This window comes from Rhopalosiphum padi, unplaced genomic scaffold (genome assembly GCF_020882245.1).
Source record: "Rhopalosiphum padi isolate XX-2018 unplaced genomic scaffold, ASM2088224v1 scaffold1, whole genome shotgun sequence".
NCBI classification, from domain to species: Eukaryota; Metazoa; Arthropoda; class Insecta; order Hemiptera; family Aphididae; genus Rhopalosiphum; species Rhopalosiphum padi.
The window spans coordinates 8,417,238-8,428,758 of NW_026869996.1; the positions used below are offsets into that span (position 1 = coordinate 8,417,238).

Consider the following 11,521-nt stretch of genomic DNA (forward strand, 5'->3'; position numbering starts at 1 on the left):
AATTATTCTAATTTACCATTATTAACTAGCATACATTTCATTTAAGCTGATACTTCAATAACGCTATAAAACATGATTTTATATGATAATTTTGACGAATATTAAAAATTCATTTTTTTAACTGTTTATAAAACAAACAATTCTCAAGTTAATCTCTTGAAACCTGGACCACTATATTAAGAAAATGATTCTAATTTACCATTATTAACTTCTATAGATATTATGTAAGCTGATTCTTCATAAACACTAAAAAACATGCTTTTTTATGATAATTTTGACGAATATTAAAAATTCATTTTTTTAACTGTTTATAAAACACACAATTCTCATGTTAATCTCTTGAAACCTGGACCACTATATTAAGAAAATGATTCTAATTTAAAATTAATAATTTGCATACATTTCATTTAAGCTGATGCTTTATAAACACTATAAAACATGTTTTTATATGATTATTTTGACTCGTATTTTATATTCATATTTTTAACTGCTTATAAAATACTGAATTCTCAAGTTATTCTTTAACAATTATACATTATTAACTTACTACATTTTTTCAGATGGACGTATGTCAGATCACTCAAGGCATGCAGAAACATGAATTCACATTTCTACCACTTAACCCTACAATGCACACATTAATATTTACATCCAAATTTTGACTTGAAAAAATATTTTTCTGATGTAATATGAGTCAAATAACTCCAAAAAAATATTTTTAACTTCTAATTATAAAATTTGAATACAGGAATCCATCTTTTTTAAATGTATCATACATGATACACTGTGCAGCTTAGACTTGAAAAATACTATATATACCAATATTTTAATATAATGTGTTTGGCTATAAAAATACATGTTAAATGAAAAAAATGAAATTTATTCAATCAAATACAAATTAAAATAAAACAATAAACTTTTTATATAAATAACATCCTTAAAAAAAACAATATACTTATCATATAAGTAACATAATTAAATGGTTCAGGACAGAAATTTGGTTCTTTCCAATTTAATTTTGATAATTTATTTTTTAAAAGTTTCTGTTCATCTTTAGATCTACTTTGTATGGTTACATTATTTGGTTGATTTTCAGTAGGTAAGTTATAAGTACTTTCTGACCTTTCAGTAAAATCTAGCTGGGTTTCACCAAAATCTACTGGTAAATTGAGAATATCTAAGTCATTTGTAACTTCATTGTCATTATTTATTATTAAAGGAATTTCATCATTATCAAACAATTCAACAATATCATCTAAATAATTTAAATTAACACCAATTAAAATTAAAGTTAAATTAAATAAATATAATACAAAATAAATCATTTACTTAAGTCATCTAAATCTTCTATATCAGACCCATCTTGGTCATCATCACTAATATTCCAATCTAACAGTTCAACTAATTCCTCATCAGTTAAGCCTTTTTTTAATACTCTCATTTCTAAATAAAATAATATTGTAAAATATAAATAATACAATTATAAAAATATAGGTAAATATGTAAGTCCAAGTATGTCATTACTGCACAGTGTATCACAGGTGATACATTTAAAAACATCCGAAAATAACTGTATACTTACTACTAATTTGGGTTTCAACAACAAAAACGTTAAATACAGATGTTATACACAATTTATAAATATTTTTTAAGCATTCAATAACATTGTAAACCAAAAATATATGATTTTTAAAAATCACTATTCTAGATTTTTTATCACTGATTAATTTTATCAAAAATCGTGGTATCATTCAATTTGGCGGTTAAGAAGTATAGATAACATAATCTCTAGAAATATATAACAAAGATAACAAGACAACTACCAACATATTAACTGTTGATAAATAGCAGTAATCACTATATGTTTTAGTTGTATCACAGGTGATACAATGTGCAATGTAGGGTTAAGAAAGTATCAACATCCTATGCTGAAAATGGACTAGAAGATACTGCTAATAATATTGGGTTTATATAATGTGCGTGTAAGGGTTATTGAATATAATTGATAGTAAATTAATGGCAGTGAAACAATTGAGATTTGTTAATAATCTGAATAAAATTTTAGTTAACACCTTTGACTTGTAATTTTCATTCTTAAGAGTTACCATTATTAACTTGCAACCATTTCATTTAAGCTGATACTTCAATAACATTTTAAAACATGCTTTTTTATGATAATTTTGACGAATATTAAAAATTTAATTTTTTTTAACTGTTTATAAAACACACAATTCTCATGTTAATCTCTTGAAACCTGGACCACTATATTAAGAAAATGAATTTAATTTACCATTATTAATTTGCATACATTTCATTTAAGCTGATGCTTCATAAACACTATACAACATTATTTTATATGATAATCTTTACGAATATTAAAAATTCAAATTATTATCTGCTTATAAAACACTCAATTCTCAAGTTAATCTCTTGAAACCTGGACCACTATATTAAGAAAATGATTCTAATTTACCATTATTAATTTGCATACATTTCATTTAAGCTGATACTTCAATAATGCTATAAAACATGATTTTATATGATAATTTTGACGAATATTAAAAATTCATTTTTTTAACTGTTTATAAAACAAACAATTCTCAAGTTAATCTCTTGAAACCTGGACCACTATATTAAGAAAATGATTCTAATTTACCATTATTTACTTCTGTAAATATTATGTAAGCTGATTCTTCATAAACACTAAAAAACATGCTTTTTTATGATAATTTTGACGAATATTAAAAATTCATTTTTTTAACTGTTTATAAAACAAACAATTCTCAAGTTAATCTCTTGAAACCTGGACCACTATATTAAGAAAATGATTCTAATTTACCATTATTAACTTCTATAGATATTATGTAAGCTGATTCTTCATAAACACTAAAAAACATGCTTTTTTATGATAATTTTGACGAATATTAAAAATTCATTTTTTTAACTGTTTATAAAACACACAATTCTCATGTTAATCTCTTGAAACCTGGACCACTATATTAAGAAAATGATTCTAATTTACCATTATTAACTTCTATAGATATTATGTAAGCTGATTCTTCATAAACACTAAAAAACATGCTTTTTTATGATAATTTTGACGAATATTAAAAATTCATTTTTTTAACTGTTTATAAAACACACAATTCTCATGTTAATCTCTTGAAACCTGGACCACTATATTAAGAAAATGATTCTAATTTACCATTATTAATTTGCATACATTTCATTTAAGCTGATGCTTCATAAACACTATAAAACATTATTTTATATGATAATCTTTACGAATATTAAAAATTCAAATTATTATCTGCTTATAAAACACTCAATTCTTAAGTTAGTGTCATGAAATCCAGACCATTATATTAAGTAAATGATTCTTATTTACTATTATTAACTTCTATAAATATTATGTTAGCTGATTCTTCATAAACACTTCAAAAACATGTTTTTATATAATAAGTTTGAGAAACATATGAATTCCTATTTTAATCTGCTTATAAAACAGTCAAATATTAAATATATACACCAACAGAGGGCGTGAGCGTCGCCGTAGTGGGGACGACATCCGTCGGCCGAACCGCCTCAGAATGAAACTATAGTACGCGAGGCGAAAAGTGAGCCGCGATCGTCGCGCGCCAAGCGGCTGTTTTTCGTCAGGGTTACTCCGCCTATTCCTACTGTTTTCCCGCCTATAAAGTAATTTCAAACGACGTAATGTAGATGTTTTTAATAAATTATAATAAAAAAAAACATAATAAAATACAAATAACACAAGTAATACATATAATACATTTTTTTTAATTAATCATATCGTCTTCATCATCGTCTTCGTCAGTAGAACTGTCGTCGGGATTAATTGTCATTATAATAGGCTCCAAAATTTCATCTCTTAATCCTTCTTTTACCAAATCGTCTTCTTGAATTTTATCGCAGTGATCGCCACATTTTGCCCAATCTTCTGTTGTGACTGCATCTAAAGCACTATTTACTAACACTTCTATATCTGCCATTTTGAAGGTGTTATTTTTTTCCGCGACTTTACCCTTAACTTGCGCCCAGATTAATTCGATTGGGTTATATTGGCAGTGGTAAGGAGGAAGTCTTACCACTTCATGGCCCATTTGTAGTGCAATTTCGTCCAATTTATATTTTTTTTCTTTTGGCATCGTCAATTTGACTTTTTCCCGTAGTTCGCTTAATGTCTCTACTGGAGAAAAGTCTACAGATTTGTCTTGTAACCATTTTTGTACATCTGCCTTTCGAGTATTTGCCTTAGGATATTCTTCTGTTAAGGTAGAATGGTATGTGGCATTGTCCATTACAATTATACAAGGTTCTTCTAAATTGCCCAACATATCTATAAACCATTTTTGAAAAACGGTGGCGTTCATTTGAGAATGATAGTCAGCCTGCGATCCCGACTTGCAACGAAAAACCAGTTTTGAATTTTTGACAAAACCAAATGAAGGTGACCCAGCATGACACACAATAAGCCGACCGCCCTTACCAATAGGTACTTTTAATCCTTCGGTGTTGTCGGAGTTTTGCCATATGTGTCCTCGCGTATGATTTTGGTTTACCCATGTTTCGTCTAAGTAAACAATTGGCCTTGTATCGTTATTACGTCTAAACTCGTTCATTTTTCTCAAAAACTTAACCCGAGAACAAACAATATCATTTCTTTCCATTAGAAATTTACGCCCATCATTACATTTTTTGTATTTGAAATTCAAACTACGCAAAATATGTCGCACGGACCATTGTGAACCCGAATAATTAATTTTTTCATGCAACGCTCCCAATATTTTTGCACTAGTTGGATACTGACCATTATCATAAAAACTATGAACTGTTCTTCTGACAACTTCATTGTCAAAATCGTCCAAGTTGGTCATAGGTTTGGCACGTTTATAAGTTTTCCTTGGAGACTTAAATGAAGAAGGTTCGGCAGCTAGTTGATTTTCACCCACAGATAATTTTTTCCCTTCAGCACAAACTCGTTTAACACAAGCAAGACTTACGCCACACGCTTCAGCAGTCATTTCACGAGTTTGACGAAAAAAATTACTAATTTCTGGCTTACCTTTGTCACCAGCCAATGTTTTGAAATAATTATAAACATGAAAAATAACTTTCTTCGTTTGAGAATGTGTGTCTTGATATGCCATTTTAAAACTATTTTTGTATACGAGTAATTATTAAAGAAATAATTAAAATATTACAAACATTCAAACTTTAAAAGCGCGCACTTTAAAAACCAACCACGTAAGAACGCGGGAAATATGATTACAAACGTAGATAATAAGCGAATAAAAACACGTGTAAACTCGTATCTCGAATGTCGAATGACTAACCAAACGTTAACAAAATATTGTGGTATGCAACAGCAGCTACTGGCGCCTACTGCTAAAGGAAAATAAATTGGTCTCCAAAATACAATGAATTATACAATAAATTACCACCTGCCGTTTTTAAAATGCGCGGCAGCTGTTTCCATTGCACACAAACGTAGAACCCCTGAAACCAGAAAAAATGACCGCTTGGCGCGCGACGATCGCGGCTCACTTTTCGCCTCGCGTACTATAGATAGTTGTGTGGCGTTCACCGTACTGCTGTGTATCGTAACGGGTAGTTGTTTTTACTTAGGTTTTGAGTCTACTCGTTATTTTTTAATTAAGATTTTTGATATTATAAACGGATTGTTCATATTTTATGCCCGAAGTTAACACAAGTAAGTGTCTTGATCCTTGACTACTAGATCAAGAAAATGATTCTAATTTATAATTTTTAACTTTCATTTTTTTCATTTTACCTGATATTTTTACTTCATAAAAACTATAAAATATGATTTTATAAGTTAATTTTGACGAATAATACAACTTAACATTTTTTCGTATTGAAAAGGAGCGATTTTCAGTTGTTTTACAAATGTATTTTTTAGTTACACTCATAATACATTTGAATTCCTTCTACAAAACATTCTGGTATATTTGTACTATCTTTTATGGCTTATCATAATTATTATTTATTATCATCTGTTATAAATGTTTTGCAGTTTTACATTCGTATTTGTATTTAAGTTTCAATTGTAAATTCCTTTCATGTATTTTGTATAAAAATGAAGTTTGTCTGTTAGTTTATGTTTTGATAGTTTCCACTTCTGAATTACTCAGTGTTGTCCACGTACTAGTTGTTATATAAAAATTGTCGTCCTCCTTATGGTATCTAGTAGTGACATTTTGTCCTCCAACCATTATACATATTTAACTTACTATTTTTTTTTTAGATGGCTGTACACCAGATATACTCAGGACATATTGAGACATGAATTACCATTTCTACCATATGGGAAAGTTTCAACATCCTACGTTGAAAATGGACTAGACGATCCTAATAATAATAATAGTTTTATGCATAGTACGAGTAATGGATATTGAATATAATTGATGGTCAATTAATAGTAGTGTAACAAAAAGTTAGTGTCATGAAATCCAGACCATTAGATTAAGTATATGATTCTTATTTAACATTACCAACTTCCATATATATCATATAAGCTGATACTTCATAAACACTATAAAACATGTTTTTATATGATTATTTTGACTCGTATTTTAAATTCATATTTTTAACTGCTTATAAAACAGTGAATTCTCAAGTTAGTGTCATGAAAGTCAGACCATTAGATTAAGAAAATTATTCTAATTTACCATTATTAACTAGCATACATTTCATTTAAGCTGATACTTCAATAACGCTATAAAACATGATTTTATATGATAATTTTGACGAATATTAAAAATTCATTTTTTTAACTGTTTATAAAACAAACAATTCTCAAGTTAATCTCTTGAAACCTGGACCACTATATTAAGAAAATGATTCTAATTTACCATTATTAACTTCTATAGATATTATGTAAGTTGATTCTTCATAAACACTAAAAAACATGCTTTTTTATGATAATTTTGACGAATATTAAAAATTCATTTTTTTAACTGTTTATAAAACACACAATTCTCATGTTAATCTCTTGAAACCTGGACCACTATATTAAGAAAATGATTCTAATTTACCATTATTAATTTGCATACATTTCATTTAAGCTGATGCTTCATAAACACTATAAAACATTATTTTATATGATAATCTTTACGAATATTAAAAATTCAAATTATTATCTGCTTATAAAACACTCAATTCTTAAGTTAGTGTCATGAAATCCAGACCATTATATTAAGTAAATGATTCTTATTTACTATTATTAACTTCTATAAATATTATGTTAGCTGATTCTTCATAAACACTTCAAAAACATGTTTTTATATAATAAGTTTGAGAAACATATGAATTCCTATTTTAATCTGCTTATAAAACAGTCAAATATTAAATATATACACCAACAGAGGGCGTGAGCGTCGCCGTAGTGGGGACGACATCCGTCGGCCGAACCGCCTCAGAATGAAACTAGATAGTTGTGTGGCGTTCACCGTACTGCTGTGTATCGTAACGGGTAGTTGTTTTTACTTAGGTTTTGAGTCTACTCGTTATTTTTTAATTAAGATTTTTGATATTATAAACGGATTGTTCATATTTTATGCCCGAAGTTAACACAAGTAAGTGTCTTGATCCTTGACTACTAGATCAAGAAAATGATTCTAATTTATAATTTTTAACTTTCATTTTTTTCATTTTACCTGATATTTTTACTTCATAAAAACTATAAAATATGATTTTATAAGTTAATTTTGACGAATAATACAACTTAACATTTTTTCGTATTGAAAAGGAGCGATTTTCAGTTGTTTTACAAATGTATTTTTTAGTTACACTCATAATACATTTGAATTCCTTCTACAAAACATTCTGGTATATTTGTACTATCTTTTATGGCTTATCATAATTATTATTTATTATCATCTGTTATAAATGTTTTGCAGTTTTACATTCGTATTTGTATTTAAGTTTCAATTGTAAATTCCTTTCATGTATTTTGTATAAAAATGAAGTTTGTCTGTTAGTTTATGTTTTGATAGTTTCCACTTCTGAATTACTCAGTGTTGTCCACGTACTAGTTGTTATATAAAAATTGTCGTCCTCCTTATGGTATCTAGTAGTGACATTTTGTCCTCCAACCATTATACATATTTAACTTACTATTTTTTTTTTAGATGGCTGTACACCAGATATACTCAGGACATATTGAGACATGAATTACCATTTCTACCATATGGGAAAGTTTCAACATCCTACGTTGAAAATGGACTAGACGATCCTAATAATAATAATAGTTTTATGCATAGTACGAGTAATGGATATTGAATATAATTGATAGTCAATTAATAGTAGTGTAACAAAAAGTTAGTGTCATGAAATCCAGACCATTAGATTAAGTATATGATTCTTATTTAACATTACCAACTTCCATATATATCATATAAGCTGATACTTCATAAACACTATAAAACATGTTTTTATATGATTATTTTGACTCGTATTTTAAATTCATATTTTTAACTGCTTATAAAACAGTGAATTCTCAAGTTAGTGTCATGAAAGTCAGACCATTAGATTAAGAAAATTATTCTAATTTACCATTATTAACTAGCATACATTTCATTTAAGCTGATACTTCAATAACGCTATAAAACATGATTTTATATGATAATTTTGACGAATATTAAAAATTCATTTTTTTAACTGTTTATAAAACAAACAATTCTCAAGTTAATCTCTTGAAACCTGGACCACTATATTAAGAAAATGATTCTAATTTACCATTATTAACTTCTATAGATATTATGTAAGCTGATTCTTCATAAACACTAAAAAACATGCTTTTTTATGATAATTTTGACGAATATTAAAAATTCATTTTTTTAACTGTTTATAAAACACACAATTCTCATGTTAATCTCTTGAAACCTGGACCACTATATTAAGAAAATGATTCTAATTTAAAATTAATAATTTGCATACATTTCATTTAAGCTGATGCTTTATAAACACTATAAAACATGTTTTTATATGATTATTTTGACTCGTATTTTATATTCATATTTTTAACTGCTTATAAAATACTGAATTCTCAAGTTATTCTTTAACAATTATACATTATTAACTTACTACATTTTTTCAGATGGACGTATGTCAGATCACTCAAGGCATGCAGAAACATGAATTCACATTTCTACCACTTAACCCTACAATGCACACATTAATATTTACATCCAAATTTTGACTTGAAAAAATATTTTTCTGATGTAATATGAGTCAAATAACTCCAAAAAAATATTTTTAACTTCTAATTATAAAATTTGAATACAGGAATCCATCTTTTTTAAATGTATCATACATGATACACTGTGCAGCTTAGACTTGAAAAATACTATATATACCAATATTTTAATATAATGTGTTTGGCTATAAAAATACATGTTAAATGAAAAAAATGAAATTTATTCAATCAAATACAAATTAAAATAAAACAATAAACTTTTTATATAAATAACATCCTTAAAAAAAACAATATACTTATCATATAAGTAACATAATTAAATGGTTCAGGACAGAAATTTGGTTCTTTCCAATTTAATTTTGATAATTTATTTTTTAAAAGTTTCTGTTCATCTTTAGATCTACTTTGTATGGTTACATTATTTGGTTGATTTTCAGTAGGTAAGTTATAAGTACTTTCTGACCTTTCAGTAAAATCTAGCTGGGTTTCACCAAAATCTACTGGTAAATTGAGAATATCTAAGTCATTTGTAACTTCATTGTCATTATTTATTATTAAAGGAATTTCATCATTATCAAACAATTCAACAATATCATCTAAATAATTTAAATTAACACCAATTAAAATTAAAGTTAAATTAAATAAATATAATACAAAATAAATCATTTACTTAAGTCATCTAAATCTTCTATATCAGACCCATCTTGGTCATCATCACTAATATTCCAATCTAACAGTTCAACTAATTCCTCATCAGTTAAGCCTTTTTTTAATACTCTCATTTCTAAATAAAATAATATTGTAAAATATAAATAATACAATTATAAAAATATAGGTAAATATGTAAGTCCAAGTATGTCATTACTGCACAGTGTATCACAGGTGATACATTTAAAAACATCCGAAAATAACTGTATACTTACTACTAATTTGGGTTTCAACAACAAAAACGTTAAATACAGATGTTATACACAATTTATAAATATTTTTTAAGCATTCAATAACATTGTAAACCAAAAATATATGATTTTTAAAAATCACTATTCTAGATTTTTTATCACTGATTAATTTTATCAAAAATCGTGGTATCATTCAATTTGGCGGTTAAGAAGTATAGATAACATAATCTCTAGAAATATATAACAAAGATAACAAGACAACTACCAACATATTAACTGTTGATAAATAGCAGTAATCACTATATGTTTTAGTTGTATCACAGGTGATACAATGTGCAATGTAGGGTTAAGAAAGTATCAACATCCTATGCTGAAAATGGACTAGAAGATACTGCTAATAATATTGGGTTTATATAATGTGCGTGTAAGGGTTATTGAATATAATTGATAGTAAATTAATGGCAGTGAAACAATTGAGATTTGTTAATAATCTGAATAAAATTTTAGTTAACACCTTTGACTTGTAATTTTCATTCTTAAGAGTTACCATTATTAACTTGCAACCATTTCATTTAAGCTGATACTTCAATAACATTTTAAAACATGCTTTTTTATGATAATTTTGACGAATATTAAAAATTTAATTTTTTTTAACTGTTTATAAAACACACAATTCTCATGTTAATCTCTTGAAACCTGGACCACTATATTAAGAAAATGAATTTAATTTACCATTATTAATTTGCATACATTTCATTTAAGCTGATGCTTCATAAACACTATACAACATTATTTTATATGATAATCTTTACGAATATTAAAAATTCAAATTATTATCTGCTTATAAAACACTCAATTCTCAAGTTAATCTCTTGAAACCTGGACCACTATATTAAGAAAATGATTCTAATTTACCATTATTAATTTGCATACATTTCATTTAAGCTGATACTTCAATAATGCTATAAAACATGATTTTATATGATAATTTTGACGAATATTAAAAATTCATTTTTTTAACTGTTTATAAAACAAACAATTCTCAAGTTAATCTCTTGAAACCTGGACCACTATATTAAGAAAATGATTCTAATTTACCATTATTTACTTCTGTAAATATTATGTAAGCTGATTCTTCATAAACACTAAAAAACATGCTTTTTTATGATAATTTTGACGAATATTAAAAATTCATTTTTTTAACTGTTTATAAAACAAACAATTCTCAAGTTAATCTCTTGAAACCTGGACCACTATATTAAGAAAATGATTCTAATTTACCATTATTAACTTCTATAGATATTATGTAAGCTGATTCTTCATAAACACTAAAAAACATGCTTTTTTATGATAATTTTGACGAATATTAAAAATTCATTTT

The 11,521-nt window shown here is 26.6% G+C and overlaps 3 protein-coding genes across 5 annotated transcripts; all 3 read right to left on the bottom strand.

Annotated features, from left to right (window-relative positions):
- Positions 1-859: 859 nt before the first annotated feature.
- Positions 860-1,902, bottom strand: LOC132931331 (uncharacterized). 2 transcript variants are annotated; one of them, XM_060997385.1, is made up of 3 exons: positions 1,583-1,902; positions 1,330-1,443; positions 860-1,255 (listed from the first exon to the last, which is right to left on the bottom strand). In XM_060997385.1, the coding sequence occupies exons 1-3, from the start codon at positions 1,749-1,751 to the stop codon at positions 921-923; spliced, it is 618 nt and encodes a 205-aa protein (XP_060853368.1). In that variant the 5' UTR covers positions 1,752-1,902; the 3' UTR covers positions 860-920. The 2 variants fall into 2 exon arrangements, with proteins under 2 accessions (XP_060853368.1, XP_060853370.1); XM_060997387.1 differs by having other exon boundaries at positions 1,330-1,902.
- A 1,898-nt stretch (positions 1,903-3,800) lies between these two features.
- On the bottom strand, positions 3,801-5,171 carry LOC132931213 (uncharacterized). The gene has a single exon (XM_060997335.1). The coding sequence runs from the start codon at positions 5,169-5,171 to the stop codon at positions 3,801-3,803; it is 1,371 nt and encodes a 456-aa protein (XP_060853318.1).
- A 4,270-nt stretch (positions 5,172-9,441) lies between these two features.
- LOC132931333 (uncharacterized) lies at positions 9,442-10,484 on the bottom strand. Of its 2 annotated transcripts, XM_060997389.1 has the most exons (3): positions 10,165-10,484; positions 9,912-10,025; positions 9,442-9,837 (listed from the first exon to the last, which is right to left on the bottom strand). In XM_060997389.1, the coding sequence occupies exons 1-3, from the start codon at positions 10,331-10,333 to the stop codon at positions 9,503-9,505; spliced, it is 618 nt and encodes a 205-aa protein (XP_060853372.1). In that variant the 5' UTR covers positions 10,334-10,484; the 3' UTR covers positions 9,442-9,502. The 2 variants fall into 2 exon arrangements, with proteins under 2 accessions (XP_060853372.1, XP_060853373.1); XM_060997390.1 differs by having other exon boundaries at positions 9,912-10,484.
- Between the last annotated feature and the right edge of the window lie 1,037 nt (positions 10,485-11,521).